Here is a 16,103-nt window from a genome sequence, read left to right on the forward strand (position 1 = left end):
CATAATAAAGCTTCACCTTCGGGAATGTAAAAAAGGAAACACCGGCTGTGTTTGTGTTGCTGAAGGCAGCTGCAATATACCGCTTCCCACCTACATCTTTGTAGTCTCCATTATTAATTGAAAAAATTGCAAAAGATTCAGCAACACAGATGTCCAGAATACTGTGTAGTTATGCGATTAAGGCAGACCACTTATAGCTGGGATCGGGCTGGAAAAAAATGTCCTCTACAATCCGAGACGTCACGCGCACGCGTCATCATATCGACGTTTTCAACAGGATACGTCGCGCAAAATTTAAATTGCAATATAGTAAACTAAAAAGGCTGTATTGGCATGTGTTGCAATGATAAGATTTCATCATTGATATATATACTATCAGACCGTGGTCGGTAGTAGTGGGTTTCAGTAGGCCTTTGAAGGCCTACTGAAATGAGATTTTCTTATTTAAACGGGGATAGCAGGTCCATTCTATGTGTCATACTTGATCATTTCGCGATATTGCCATATTTTTGCTGAAAGGATTTAGTAGAGAACATCGACGATAAAGTTTGCAACTTTCGGTGCTAAGAGAAAAGCCTTGCCTGTACTGGAAGTCGCAGACGATGACGTCACATGTTGATGGCTCCTCACATATTCACATTGATTTTAATGGGAGCCTCCAACAAAAACAGCTATTCGGACCGAAAAAAACGACAATTTCCCCATTAATTTGAGTGAGGATGAAAGATTCGTGTTTGAGGATATTGATAGCGACGGACTAGAAAAAAGAAAAAAAAAAAAAAGTTTAAAAAAAACGTGATTGCACTGGGACGGATTCAGATGTTTTTAGACACATTTACTAGGATAATTCTGTGAAATCCCTTATCCTTCTATTGTGTTGCTAGTGTTTTAGTGAGTTTAACAGTACCTGATAGTCGGAGGTGTACGTGTGTCCATGGGTGTGTTGACGCGCAGTGTCTCAGTGAAGTTAACGGCAGCTGTATGGGTGGCACAAGCTCAGCTGATATCCGGTAAGAAGGGACTTTTTACCACAATTGTCTCACTGAAACCTGCTGGTTGACATTCGGTCGGGATCCATGTTCGCTGTGATCCATAGTAAAGTTTCACCTCCGTGAATTTTAAACAAGGAATCACCGTGTGTTTGTGTGGCTAAAGGCTAAAGCTTCCCAACTCCATCTTTCTACTTTGACTTCTCCAATATTAATTGAACAAATTGCAAAAGATTCAGCAACACAGATGTCCAAAATACTTTGTAATTATGCCGTTAAAGCAGACGACTTTTAGCTGTGTGTGTGCGCAGCACGCATATTTCCTAACAGCCCGTGACGTCAAGCGTACACGTCATCATTCAATCAATCAATCAATCAATGTTTACTTATATAGCCCTAAATCACTAGTGTCTCAAAGGGCTGCACAAACCACCACGACATCCTCGGTAGGCCCACATAAGGGCAAGGAAAACTCACACCCAGTGGGACATCGGTGACAATAATGACCCAGTGAGACGTCGGTGACAATGATGACTATGAGAACCTTAGAGAGGAGGAAAGCAATGGATGTCGAGCGGGTCTAACATGATACTGTGAAAGTTCAATCCACAATGGATCCAACACAGTCGCGAGAGTCCAGTCCAAAGCGGATCCAACACAGCAGCGAGAGTCCCGTTCACAGCGGAGCCAGCAGGAAACCATCCCAAGCGGAGGCGGATCAGCATCGCAGAGATGTCCCCAGCCGATACACAGGCAAGCAGTACATGGCCACCGGATCGGACCGGACCCCCTCCACAAGGGAGAGTGGGACATAGAAGAAAAAGAAAAGAAACGGCAGATCAACTGGTCTAAAAAGGGAGTCTATTTAAAGGCTAGAGTATACAAATGAGTTTTAAGGTGAGACTTAAATGCTTCTACTGAGGTGGCATCTCGAACTGTTACCGGGAGGGCATTCCAGAGTACTGGAGCCCGAACGGAAAACGCTCTATAGCCCGCAGACTTTTTTTGGGCTTTGGGAATCACTAACAAGCCGGAGTCCTTTGAACGCAGATTTCTTGCCGGGACATATGGTACAATACAATCGGCAAGATAGGATGGAGCTAGACCGTGTAGTATTTTATACGTAAGTAGTAAAACCTTAAAGTCACATCTTAAGTGCACAGGAAGCCAGTGCAGGTGAGCCAGTACAGGCGTAATGTGATCAAACTTTCTTGTTCTTGTCAAAAGTCTAGCAGCCGCATTTTGTACCAACTGTAATCTTTTAATGCTAGACATGGGGAGACCCGAAAATAATACGTTACAGTAGTCGAGGCGAGACGTAACAAACGCATGGATAATGATCTCAGCGTCTTTAGTGGACAGAATGGAGCGAATTTTAGCGATATTACGGAGATGAAAGAAGGCCGTTTTAGTAACGCTTTTAATGTGTGCCTCAAAGGAGAGAGTTGGGTCGAAGATAATACCCAGATTCTTTACCGTGTCGCCTTGTTTAATTGTTTGGTTGTTAAATGTTAGAGTTGTATTATTAAATAGAGTTCGGTGTCTAGCAGGACCGATAATCAGCAATTCCGGTTTTTTGGCGTTGAGTTGCAAAAAGTTAGCGGACATCCATTGTTTAATTTCATTAAGGCACGCCTCCAACTGACTACAATCCGGCGTGTTGGTCAGCTTTAGGGGCATGTAGAGTTGGGTGTCATCAGCATAACAGTGAAAGCTAATACCGTATTTGCGTATGATGTCACCTAGCGGCAGCATGTAGATGCTGAAGAGTGCAGGGCCAAGGACCGAACCCTGGGGAACTCCACACGTTACCTTAACGTAGTCCGAGGTCACATTGTTATGGGAGACACACTGCATCCTATCAGTAAGATAAGAGTTAAACCAAGACAGGGCTAAGTCTGACATACCAATTCGTTTTTTGATACGTTCTAATAAAATATTATGATCGACGGTATCGAAAGCAGCGCTAAGATCGAGGAGCAGCAACATAGATGACGCATCAGAATCCATCGTTAGCAATAGATCATTAGTCATTTTTGCGAGGGCTGTCTCCATGGAGTGATTTGCCCTGAAACCGGATTGAAAGGTTTCACATAGATTGTTAGACGCTAAGTGTTCGCAACAATTTTTTCGAGGATTTTTGAAATAAAGGGAAGGTGAGACACCGGTCGGTAGTTTACCATGAGGTCAGGATCGAGGTTAGGTCTTTTAAGAAGAGGATGAATAACCGCTTTTTTGAATGCTAGGGGAACAGTGCCCGAGGAGAGTGATAAGTTTATAATATTTAGCACTGATGGACCTAATAATACAAAGAGCTCCTTGATCAGTTTCCCAGGAAGAGGGTCAAGTAAACATGTTGTCTGTTTTATTCCATTTACACGTTGTAATAATTCCTCTAATGTTATTTCCTCAAAACGAGAGAAACTATTTTGGAGGGCAGTATCCGCCGTATATACAATCGTGTCAGTGTTAATAGAACCCCGTTGTAGCTGGGACGCATTGTCTTTAATCTCCTTTCTAATGACTTCAATTTTCTTACTAAAGAATTGCATAAAGTCATCAGCTGAGTGGGTGGAGCTACTGGAAGGGGTCCCTTGTTGGGTTAGCGATGCTACCGTACTAAACATTACGCGACATTTTCAAGAAAAAACTCCCGGGAAATTTAAAATTGCAATTTAGTAAACTAAAAAGGCCGTATTGGCATGTGTTGCAATGTTAAGATTTAATCATTGATATATAAACTATCAGACTGCGTGGTGGGTAGTAGTGGGTTCAGTAGGCCTTTAAAGGCCTACTGAAATGAGATTTTCTTATTTACACGGGGATAGCAGGTCCATTCTATGTGTCATACTTGATTATTTCGCAATATTGCCATATTTTTTGTTGAAAGGATTTAGTAGAGAACATCAACGATAAAGTTTGCAACTTTTGGTCGCAAATAAAAAAGCCTTGCCTGTACCGGAAGTAGCAGACGATGTGCGCGTGACGTCACGGGTTGTGGAGCTCCTCACATCCTCACATTGTTTACAATCATGGCCACCAGCAGCGAGAGCGATTCGGACCAAGAAAGCGACGATTTCCCCATGCAATTTTAAATTTCCCGTGAGGTATCCTGTTGAAAACGTCACGGAATGATGACGCTTATGTTGACGCGTGGTTGTGACGTTATTGGTTGGAGCGGCCATGTTCTCCCAGCACCACACACGGCTAAAAGTAGTCTGTTTCCATCGCATAATTACACAGTATTTTGGACATCTGTGTTGCTGAATTTTTGCAATTTGTTCAATTAATAATGGAGACTATAAAGAAGAATGCTGTTGGTGGAAAACGGTGGATTGCAGCTGCCTTTAGCAACCGAAACACAGCCGGTGTTTCTTTGTTTGTTGTGAAGCTTTAACACAGAGCGGTCAAGCGAACATGTTTCTCTACGTCAACCAGCAAGTTTTTGGATGGGGAAATTGTGATATTAAGTCGGCTCTTACCGGAGACTTGAGTGGATTATGCGACCTCATCCTGCAGCTGTCAAAAAGGCGGCTGTGATCTTGGCTCCTCCATTGGCTTCGCTCAGAGACACTGGCGCTCACCGCAGCCCTCTGACTTTCAGGTATGACTTTATAATCTCACTAAAACACTATAATGTGTTTAATAACATCGGAATCGCTCCCACTGCCACCGCCTGGAGCTCCCACTGCCGCCGTCTGGAGCCATCGCCTTTGCGAACTTTATCATCGATGTTCTCTACTAAATATTTTCATCAAAAATATGGCAATATCGTGAAATTATCAAGTTTGACACATAGAATGGACCTGCTATCCCAGATTAAATAAGAAAATCTCATTTCAGTAGGTCTTTAAGTGATAAAACTGTTTATATTTTTGTAGCATCCAGCAGGTGGCGCTGATGTTGCTTGATAGGGTGATGACGTCACACTATCGAAGAAGAAGTCAAACAAGCAAGATGGCGCCTGCTCCAGAAATCATCTCCTCGGCGTATAGGAAATAATTTTTATTATTATTTTTTGTGCCAGTGAGTGCGTTTGCAATTGTTGTATTTTATGTAAATTATGACATAGTTATCTGGGTTTTTTCAGTCGGTAACTGGACATTGTAATAATTCGTCGTAATTAACGAGACGATAACGGCACCATGTTAGCATGTAGCTAAGCTGGGCTGCTAGCGGAGGAGAGCGGTACTGCTGACCCAAAGATGGACGGCGTGTCCGGGTCAGCCTCGGAGGGCACAGCCGCCTGCGCCCTCGGCCGGGAGGACATGGAGGGCCTGCGCGTCTTGCCTCATCTGGGCGCCATCAAGACAGAGCAGTCGGGGCCCCTTCACCCGGACGAGGCCGGCAACCCCAACGTGGCCATGGGGATCAAATTCATCCTTCCCAACCGCTTCGACATGAAGGTGTGCTCCAGGTTCGTCAAGTCGCTCAACGAGGAGGACAGCAAGAACATCCAGGACCAGGTCAACTCGGACCTGGAGGTGGCGTCTGTTCTTTTCAAAGGTGGTTTTTAAATATTCAAATGCTTGGATTTTGGGTGAAGTTCTTGTAAATCGGGGGTTTCCAAACTTTTTCCACATGGGAAATTTTGATATTTTTCATTTTCAAACCATAACAAAATATATGGATTTTTCCCCAAAAATTTTTTTACCTGTAGGGTTCCCAGTGGCCATAAAGGTTCTCAGTCATTAAAATGTTAAAAAATAATTCAAATTATTATTATTTTATTTAACGCTTACAGTATATATATCGACTTCAGGTTAATAAGAAGTAAAAAAAACAAAGACAACTTCAATCAATCAATCATGTTTACTTATTTACTTATATACATACTTGCCAACCTTGAGACCTCTGTATTCGGGAGATGGGGGGGTGTTGAGATGAGGGGTGGGATGTATATTTTTTCAAATATTTCATATATATATATATATAAATATATATATATATATTAGGGGTGTAATGGTACACAAAAATTTCGGTTCGGTACGTACCTGGGTTCAGATGTCACGGTTCGGTTAATTTTCGGTACAGTAGGAAAACAACAAAATCTAAATTTTGGGGGTTATTCATTTACAAAATATATGGATTTTACAAAACATTTTTTTTTACCTTTAGGGTTCCCGGGGGCCATAAAGGTTCTCAGTCATTAAAATGTTAAAAAATAATTCAAATTATTATTATTTTATTTAACGCTTACAGTATATATATCGACTTCAGGTTAATAAGAAGTAAAAAAAAACAAAGACAACTTCAATCAATCAATCATGTTTACTTATTTACTTATATACATACTTGCCAACCTTGAGACCTCTGTATTCGGGAGATGGGGGGGTGTTGAGATGAGGGGTGGGATGTATATTTTTTCAAATATTTCATATATATATATATATATATATATATATATATATATATATATATATATATATATATATATATATATATTAGGGGTGTAATGGTACACAAAAATTTCGGTTCGGTGCGTACCTGGGTTCAGATGTCACGGTTCGGTAAATTTTCGGTACAGTAGGAAAACAACAAAATCTAAATTTTGGGGGTTATTCATTTACAAAATATATGGATTTTACAAAACATTTTTTTTTACCTTTAGGGTTCCCGAGGGCCATAAAGGGTCTCAGTCATTAAAATGTTAAAAAATAATTCAAATTATTATTATTTTATTTAACGCTTACAGTATACATATCGACTTCAGGTTAATAAGAAGTAAAAAAAAAAACAAAGACAACTTCAATCAATCAATCATGTTTACTTATTTACTTATGTACATACTTGCCAACCTTGAGACCTCTGTATTCGGGAGATGGGGGGGTGTTGAGGTGAGGGGTGGGATGTATATTTTTTCAAGTATTTCATATATATATATATATATTAGGGGTGTAATGGTACACAAACATTTCGGTTCGGTACGTACCTCGGTTCAGATGTCACGGTTCGGTTCATTTTCGGTACAGTAAGAAAACAACAAAATCTAAATTTTGGGGGTTATTCATTTGCAAAATATATGGATTTTACAAAACATTTTTTTTACCTTTAGGGTTCCTGGGGGCCATAAAGGATCTCAGTCATTAAAATGTTAAAAAATAATTCAAATTATTATTATTTTATTTAACGCTTACAGTATATATATCGACTTCAGGTTAATAAGAAGTAAAAAAAAAAAAAAGACAAAGACAACTTCAATCAATCAATCATGTTTACTTATTTACTTATGTACATACTTGCCAACCTTGAGACCTCTGTATTCGGGAGATGGGGGGGTGTTGAGGTGAGGGGTGGGATGTACATTTTTTCCAGTATTTCATATATATATATATTAGGGGTGTAATGGTACACAAAAATTTCGGTTCGGTACGTACCTTGGTTCAGAGGTCATGGTTCGGTTAATTTTCGGTACAGTAAGAAAACAACAAAATATAATTTTTTTTGGTTATTTACCAAATTTGCAAAATCTTCCACCAAAAATATTTTTCTATGTGGAATATTTGATGTGAAGTAATCGGAAACTTGGATAGGTCAATAATTCATAATAACATCGATTTTGATTCAATATTATGTTTTGAGTAATGACAGTTTGAAAGAAAAAAAACAGCTTTGTTTTATTAGTCAACGTTGCAACTTTTTCTAAATTACATTTAGCCTTTAAGCTTTTTTATTTCACTTTTGTTTATGTTTTTTTTCATTTTAATAGTATTTTTAGAATGTGCCGTGGACCTTTTAAAACATTAGCTGTGGGCCGCAAATGGCCTCCGGGGCACACTTTTGACACCCCTGCTTTAGAAAATAAAATCTGATAAATCTATGGGTAAATCTAAGGGTTTTTTTTTGTTTTTTTGTTTTTGTCATGAAAAAGGGATTTTTTTTGGGTTGGTGCACTATTTGTAAGTGTATCTTGTGTTTTTTATGTTGATTTAATAAAAAATTATTCTGCGGCCCGGTACCAATCGAGCCCGGTGGTTGGGGACCACTGTCTTAAAGGGCTACACAAGCCACGACGACACCCTTGACTTAGATCCCACATCAGGGCAAAGAAAAACTCAACCCAATGGGATGACACTGAGAAACCTTGGAGCAATGGCAAAAAAAGAAAAATGAAGACAGACAAAATAATTATTTAAAAACAGCCTGCATGGCAGCTTTGTGTCAACATTGCAACTTTTTTCTAGTTAGATTTCACCACGATCCACTTTTTTTTAAAATGTTTTTTCAAATTCTTGCTATAGCATTTCCAGAATGTGTAATGTGTGGCGGGCCGGTAAGCAATTAGCTGCAGGCCATAAATGGCCCCGGGCTGCACTTTGGACACTCCTGATGCTTGGAAGTGTTCATCATATTTCTGACTCAATAGGCAAATAATAAAATGGAAAAACAAAAAACAAGTTTCCTTAAAAACGAAAGCCACACACTGGATCTTACATGCCAAAGCCTGTAAGATAACCCTAATACGTCGTTTTAATGAACATTGGGTGGAAATTATTAGTCCATTATTGGACTTGTTTGTACTGTGAAGGTCATGTAATGCAGTGGTTCTCAACCTTTTTTTCAGTGATGCACCGCCTTTGAACATTTTTTAAAATCCAGTAACCCCTAATCAGAGCAAAGCATTTTTGGTTGAAAAAAAGAGATAACGAAGTAAAACACAGCACTATGTCATCAGTTTATGTTTTATTAAATTGTATAACAGTGTAAAATATTGTTAATTTGTAGTGGCCTTTCTTGAACTATTTGGGAAAAAAAAGATATGTAAATAACTAAAAACTTGTTGAAAAATAAACAAGTGATTCAATTATAAATAAAGATTTCTACACATAGAAGTAATCATCAACTTAAAGTGCCCTCTTTGGGGATTGTAATCGAGATCCATCTGGATTCATGAACTTAATCCTAAACATTTCTTCACAAAAAAAAGAAATCTTTATGGAACATGTCCACAAAAAATCTAGCTGTCAACACTGAATATTGCATTGTTGCATTTCTTTTCACAGTTTATGAACTTACATTCATATTTTGTTGAAGTGTTATTCAATAAATATATTTATAAAGGATTTTTAAATTGTTGCTATTTTTAGAATATTTAAAAAAAATCTCACGTACCCCTTGGCATACCTTCAAGAACCCCTAGGGGTACGTGTACCCCCATTTGAGAACCATTTGTAACCCTTTTTCACAACTTAGAGCTGGGTTAATATGAATGATTTTCTAGTTTTTACACAAAATGGTTGTCTGCATTTATTGCTCTATTGCCTACCTCAGTGAAAGCAAAAAAAGTGACACTGTTAATTTGTTATGTTAGCCACAGTAATAAGGCTGGATATGCTTAATTGATGGTGAGTGAGGTGCTGTGAAAAAAACAAGATATTTTCCTTTATTATCCTTATATTAATGTAGAACAGTTTTTTTAATAAATGGGTGAAATTGACATTTTGAGGGTGCGTGTATTTATGTCACATTATGCTGTTTACAAGCAGAAATACGGTGTGAATCAATCCGTGCTGTTCAATGTCACTGAGTGCTGCAAGTAAGAAAAAGAACAAAAAATGTGAAAAACAGCACAAATGGAGACATGTTTCCACACACCAATGACATTGAATAGTCTACAGCGCCTTGCATGGCAGCTCCCGCCATCAGTGTGTGAATGTGGAAATACTGTCAAAGCGGTTTGGGCTCCTTTAAAAAGGGGTAGAAAAGCGCTATACAAGTACAACCATTTACCATTTACAGAAACACTGCTTCATTTTGTATGCCCCATTCAGTTAATCATAACTGCTGGTTCAATGTTAGGCTTAGGTTTTAGCAGATTTTCTGTATTTTTCCCACAGACAGCATTTGGTGACCTCAAATAACAGGGCTGATTGATTCACACTGGTTTTCCCCTTTTGAAGGGTACTGGGAAATTGATCTTGAAAGTCCTCAAAAAGTGCTTGAATTAGGCCATGGAAAAGGCATACGAGTCCTGAATATTTGATGAATACTTTGTGTCATTGTGTTTGTCTTGCAGCTGAGTGCAACATCCAGACGTCACCCTCCCCGGGGATCCAAGTGCGCCATGTTTACACTCCATCCACCACCAAACACTTCTCCCCCATCAAGCAGTCCACCACCCTCACCAACAAGCACCGCGGCAACGAGGTGTCATCTACGCCTCTACTGGTGCACTGTACGTCACCTCTCCCAATATTTCACTTTTTAAATCAGTTACTCATATCATCATGTCTGCTTGTTTGTAGCTCTATCCATCCATCAGCTGGCCGCTCAAGGGGAAATGGTGTTTCTGGCCAGCAGGATCGAACAAGGTAGGTAGCTGCAAGAATTACTTTAAAGGGGAACATTATCACAATTTCAGAAGGTTTAAAACCATAAAAATCAATTCCCAGTGGCTTATTTTATTTTTCAAGTTTTTTTTCAAAATTTTACCCATCGTGGAATATCCCGAAAAAAGGCTTTAAAGTCGCTATCTGTAAATCCACCTTCCATTTTCCTGTGACGTCACATAGTGACGCCAATACAAACAAACATGGCGGATAGCACAGCCAGCTATAGTGACATTAGCTCGGATTCAGACTCTGATTTAGGCGGCTTAAGCGATTCAACAGATTACGCATGTATTGAAACGGATGGTTGGAGTGTGGAGGCAGATAGCAAAAACCAAATTAAAGAAGAAACTGAAGCTATCGAGCGAATAGCTATTGAAGCTATTCGGCGATTGCCTTCTAACCAACGATTGCATCTTTTGACCAGACCACTGGAACAACTTAAATCAGTCGATTGGTAAGTGTTTGTTTGGCATTAAATGTGGGTGGAGGGAAAGGCTGGATGCAAATATAGCTACAAATGTACATACTGCTAGCCTAAATAGCATGTTAGCATCGATAAATGGCCGTCATGCCGTGACCAAATATGTCTGATTAGCACATAAGTCAATAACATTAACAAAACTCACCTTTGTGATTTTGTTGACTTTATCGTTGGAAATGCATCTGCTTTGAGTGTCGCAGGATATCCACACATCTCTGTGCCATGTCAGTCGTAGCATCGGCAGTAAAATGTGCAGACCAAATGAGGGACTTTCGCATCTTTTGACACTGGTGCAACTTAAATCCGTCGATTGGTATGTGTTTGTTTGGCATTAAATGTGGTTGGAGGGAAAGGGTGGATGCAAATATAGCTACAAATTAGGCATAACGATGCAATATGTACATACAGCTAGCCTAAATAGCATGTTAGCATCGATTAGCATGCCGTGTTAATCGATGCACACTCCACGTAAATCAACTTGAATTTGTCCCTGATGGTGTTGTTACTCCCTTCGACAACACACCGACGAGGCATGATGTCTCCAAGTCGAAAAAACGGAAAATAACAGAGCTAATTTGACTTGTGTGCGTAATGTGTTTGAGAAAATGGTGGATTGCTTCCCATTGTGACGTCCCGGGTGAAAGGTCATCGCTCCGACAGCGAACAATTGAAAGGCGTTTAGATCGTCAAATTCACCCTTTTAGAGTCCGGAAATCGGTTAAAAAAACATATGGTCTTTTTTTCTGCAACATCAAGGTATATATTGACGCTTACATAGGTCTGGTGATAATGTTCCCCTTTAATTAGTTATAATTCTGTTATATTGGACAATGAGCTGAGATAGGCTCCAGCACCCCCCGTGACCCCGAAAGGGACAAGCGGTAGAAACTGGATGGAGCTGTAAGTACAAGCTTTTACTGTCATCTAGTGTCTACTTTTGCGTATGTGCGGCGTAAAGCTAGCAAGGCATCTGTCTACATTAGGGGTGTAGAACTTGTTTCTATCGAGGGACACATCGCAGTCATGGCTGCGCTCAAAGGCCCGCATGTAACGGGGAATGTAAGAATATAGAATTGCCTCATTATATTATTGCCTATGCATTTCCTTATTTGATTTTTGTATGTACAAATTGATGGATAACTTGCTTTGAAATCGTATGTCAAGGTGACAAGCAGATATTTATGTATTTATTGTTTACAAACTATCATACGGTGTATAATAATTAGGAGGGCTAAAAGTGTTTTTTTTTTTTATCACATTCGAATCCCTATTGTTTTAGTATTTTCAAAAATCAAATGTATACTATTTACTATCCAAAACGTTTTGTAACCTGTATGCTTTTTTGTTAAGGTTTTGTCATTATTATTATTGTTATACCAAATAATACATTTAAAAAATCAATTTGAATCGAGTATCAATTATGAATCGAATCCTCAACTCAAAGAATTGTAATATAATGGAGAGGTGCCCAAAGATTCACACCAATAACAATTGAATATTTGTATTTGTATGTTTGTGTGTATGTATGTATGTATGTATGTATGTGTGTGTGTGTGTGTGTATGTGTATATAAATATATATATGTATGTTTGTATATATATGTATGTTTGTATATATATGTATGTATAAATGTGTGTATATATATATATATATATATATATATATATATGTATGTACAGTGGGGCAAAAAAGTATTTAGCCAGCCAGCGATTGTGCAAGTTCTCCCACTTAAAATGATGACAGAGGTCTGTAATTTTCATCACAGGTACACTTCAACTGTGAGAGACAGAATGTGAAAAAAAAAATCCAGGAATTGTCATTGTAGGAATTTTAAGGAATTTATTTGTAAATTATGGTGGAAAATAAGTATTTGGTCAACCATTCAAAACTCTCACTGCTGAAAGGAGGTTTTGGCTCAAAATCTCACGATACATGGCCCCATTCATTCTTTCCTTAACACGGATCAATCGTCCTGTCCCCTTAGCAGAAAAACAGCCCCAAAGCATGATGTTTCCACCCCCATGCTTCACAGTAGTTATGGTGTTCTTGGGATGCAACTTGGTATTCTTCTTCCTCCAAACATGACGAGTTGAGTTTATACCAAAAAGTTGTAACAGTGTGTGTGTGTGTATATATATATATATATATATATATATATATATATATATATATATATATATATATATATATATATATATATATATATACAGTGGGGCAAAAAAGTATTTAGTCAGCCACCGATTGTGCAAGTTCCCCCACTTAAAATGATGACAGAGGTCTGTAATTTTCATCATAGGTACACTTCAACTGTGAGAGACAGAATGTGAAAAAAATTTCAGGAATTCACATTGTAGGAATTTTAAAGAATTACTTGTAAATTATGGTGGAAAATAAGTATTTGGTCAACCATTCAAAGCTCTCACTGATGGAAGGAGGTTTTGGCTCAAAATCTCACGATACATGGCCCCATTCATTCTTTCCTTAACACGGACCAATCGTCCTGTCCCCTTAGCAGAAAAACAGCCCCAAAGCATGATGTTTCCACCCCCATGCTTCACAGTAGGTATGGTGTTCTTGGGATGCAACTCAGTATTCTTCTTCCTCCAAACACGACGAGTTGAGTTTATACCAAAAAGTTCTATTTTGGTTTCATCTGACCACATGACATTCTCCCAATCCTCTGCTGTATCATCCATGTATCCATTTTGGTATAAACTCAACTCGGTCAAGGCAAGTGTTGCCTTAAAGGAGAGCTTATATTTTAGGGCACCAAGGCAAACATTTTATTTCGAGGCAGGGGCTCCAAAGCATACATACATACACACATATACACATTCACACACACACATACACACATATATATGTATGTGTGTGTAAATATAAATATATATATATGCATATATATGTGTGTGTATGTAGGTGTATATGTGTATGTTTGTGTGTATATATATGTATATATATGTGTGTGTATGTAGGTGTATATGTGTATGTTTGCGTGTATATATATATATGTGTGTGTGTATGTATATATATATAAATATGTATGTGCATATATATATATATATATATATATATATATATACACACACAGATGTATACATATATATATATATGTATAAATATATATGTATGTATCTATATATATATATATATATATAGATACATACATACATGTATGTATGTATATTCGGGGTATAACGGTACACAAAAATTTTGGTTTGGTATCCAGGTGTGTACAAGTACTACTTTGTCTTCTAGAATCTGTGATCAACGCTCAGGACGAGGAAGGCTTCACCCCTCTGATGTGGGCGGCTGCACACGGGCAGATCGCAGTGGTGGAGTTTCTCCTCCAGAATGTAAGAATTACACACGTGTCCTAGGTCTTCATGTGCTGAGAGTACCACCCTCCCTGCAGGGTGCCGACCCCAACCTCCTGGCCAAAGGCAGGGAGAGCGCCTTGTCCCTGGCCTGCAGCAAAGGCTACACGGACATTGTCAAGATGCTCATCGACTGCGGCGTAGACGTCAACGAGTACGACTGGGTGAGTGTCACGCGCTTGACTGATGTCCGGGGGTCCTCTCACCTCACCTCACCTGACTTGACCTGACCGTGGCCTCCTTCATGCTTTCAGAACGGAGGCGTGCCCTTGCTGTACGCCGTCCACGGTAACCACGTGCGCTGTGTGGAGCTGCTGCTTGGTGAGTTTAACGACTGCACTGCTGCACCTTCAAACTATCTCCAAACTTTTTCTTTCATTTTGACCCTCAGAGAGCGGCGCTGATCCCACTTTCGAGTCCGACTCGGGCTTCAACCCCATGGACATGGCCGTAGCCATGGGCCACCGCAACGGTACGTCAAGCTTTGGTACATTTTCTACAGTAAAGTTACTAAAACCAATATGATATTTGCTCAATATACTCATTGTATTCTATGCTGTAGTCCAGGGGTGTCAAACTCATTTTAGAAGGGGGGCCACATAAGGGAAAAATCTACTCCTAAGTGGGCCAGACTGGTAAAATCACAGCAAGCTTATTTAAAAATAAAGAAAACTTCAGATGATTTTCTTTGTTTAAAAATAGAACAAGCACATTCTGAAATTGTACAAATCATAATGTTAGGGTTTTTTTTTTTTACACTTACAGGTTGTGGTTAATAGTATTCTATCTTTATTTGTTGTTATTTATATTTTCTGAATAAATGTGAAGTGAATTATATTTATATTCATATATATATATATATATATATATAACTTTACCTCTACTCATATATATACTCTACCAACTTCGCCACCAAGTGGACGGTGTGGCGAATTTGGTAGAGTGGCTGTGCCAGCAATCTGAGGGTTACTGGTTTACCCCCCACCTTCTACCATCCTAGTCACGTCCGTTGTGTCCTTGGGCAAGACACTTAACCCTTGGTCCTGATGGGTCCTGGTTAGCGCCTTGCATGGCAGCTCCCGCCGACAGTGTGTGAATGTGTGTGTGAATGGGCAAATGTGGAAGTAGTGTCAAAGCGCTTTGGTCTCCTTAAAAAGGGGTAGAAAAGTGCTATACAGGTATAACCCATTTACCATATTTATATAGCACTTTTCTCTAGTGACTCAAAGCGCTTTACATTGTGAAACCCAATATCTAAGTTACATTTTTAAAGCAGTGTGGGTGGCACTGGGAGCAGGTGGGTAAAGTGTCTTGCCCAAAGACACAACGGCAGTGACTAGGATAGCAGAAGCGGGGATTGAACCTGCAACCCTCAGATTGCTGGCACACTAAACATGAAGTACACGTTTGTTACTTATGGACTAAGTGCATCATATCAAAAGATTACTCTTAGTTTTTATTCTAATTAGGGTCCAATAAGCCCAATGCTAACCAGCATGTGTGTGTGTGTTTAGTGCAACAGGTGATGGAAGGACACCTGCTGAGATTGCTGATGGCCATCAGAGAGTGACACTGGTGCTGGTAGAGAAGTCTGCATGCACTTTTAAGCTTCATTTAAAACACATTTTATTTATTGTTACTTTATAAAAGTATGTTGGACTGAAGGACAGCACTTTCTTCTAGTACCTTTTAATTTATCACTTAAATTAAGTTTGTGTGTTGCATGTGTTAGTATTTAATTGACATATTTAGCCAGCAGACTTGACATCTGTAAAGCTGTTTTCTGTGGAGTTTGAAGAGAAAATGCTGTAAAACATGACATTTGACACACAGCTAGCTCCGATGCTAGCTGCAGTTAAGTAGCCAATTACACAAGATGTGCATTGAATGTTCGTTAAATAAAAATGTTTCAAGACTGGCACTG

General features: G+C 39.1%; 1 protein-coding gene across 2 annotated transcripts; it reads left to right on the forward strand.

The window, feature by feature from the left end:
* Nucleotides 1-4,906: 4,906 nt before the first annotated feature.
* ankra2 (ankyrin repeat, family A (RFXANK-like), 2) lies at nt 4,907-16,097 on the forward strand. 2 transcript variants are annotated; one of them, XM_061908064.1, is made up of 8 exons: nt 4,907-5,495; nt 10,006-10,164; nt 10,235-10,300; nt 14,061-14,158; nt 14,218-14,343; nt 14,434-14,500; nt 14,571-14,651; nt 15,702-16,097. In XM_061908064.1, exons 1-8 carry the CDS (start codon nt 5,195-5,197, stop codon nt 15,824-15,826), a joined length of 1,023 nt encoding a protein of 340 aa, XP_061764048.1. In that variant the 5' UTR covers nt 4,907-5,194; the 3' UTR covers nt 15,827-16,097. The 2 variants fall into 2 exon arrangements, with proteins under 2 accessions (XP_061764048.1, XP_061764050.1); XM_061908066.1 differs by having other exon boundaries at nt 4,908-5,495; nt 15,694-16,097.
* Nucleotides 16,098-16,103: the final 6 nt, after the last annotated feature.

Source organism: Nerophis ophidion, linkage group LG08 (genome assembly GCF_033978795.1).
Source record: "Nerophis ophidion isolate RoL-2023_Sa linkage group LG08, RoL_Noph_v1.0, whole genome shotgun sequence".
Lineage (NCBI taxonomy): Eukaryota > Metazoa > Chordata > Actinopteri > Syngnathiformes > Syngnathidae > Nerophis > Nerophis ophidion.

Coding starts and splice junctions, on each gene's coding strand:
- ankra2 (XM_061908064.1), top strand. CDS start 5,195: ATGGACGGCGTGTCCGGGTCAGCCTCGGAGGGCACAGCCGCCTGCGCC. Junction 14,159..14,217: donor TGGAGTTTCTCCTCCAGAAT/GTAAGAATTACA, acceptor CCCTCCCTGCAG/GGTGCCGACCCCAACCTCCT. Junction 14,344..14,433: donor ACGTCAACGAGTACGACTGG/GTGAGTGTCACG, acceptor TCATGCTTTCAG/AACGGAGGCGTGCCCTTGCT.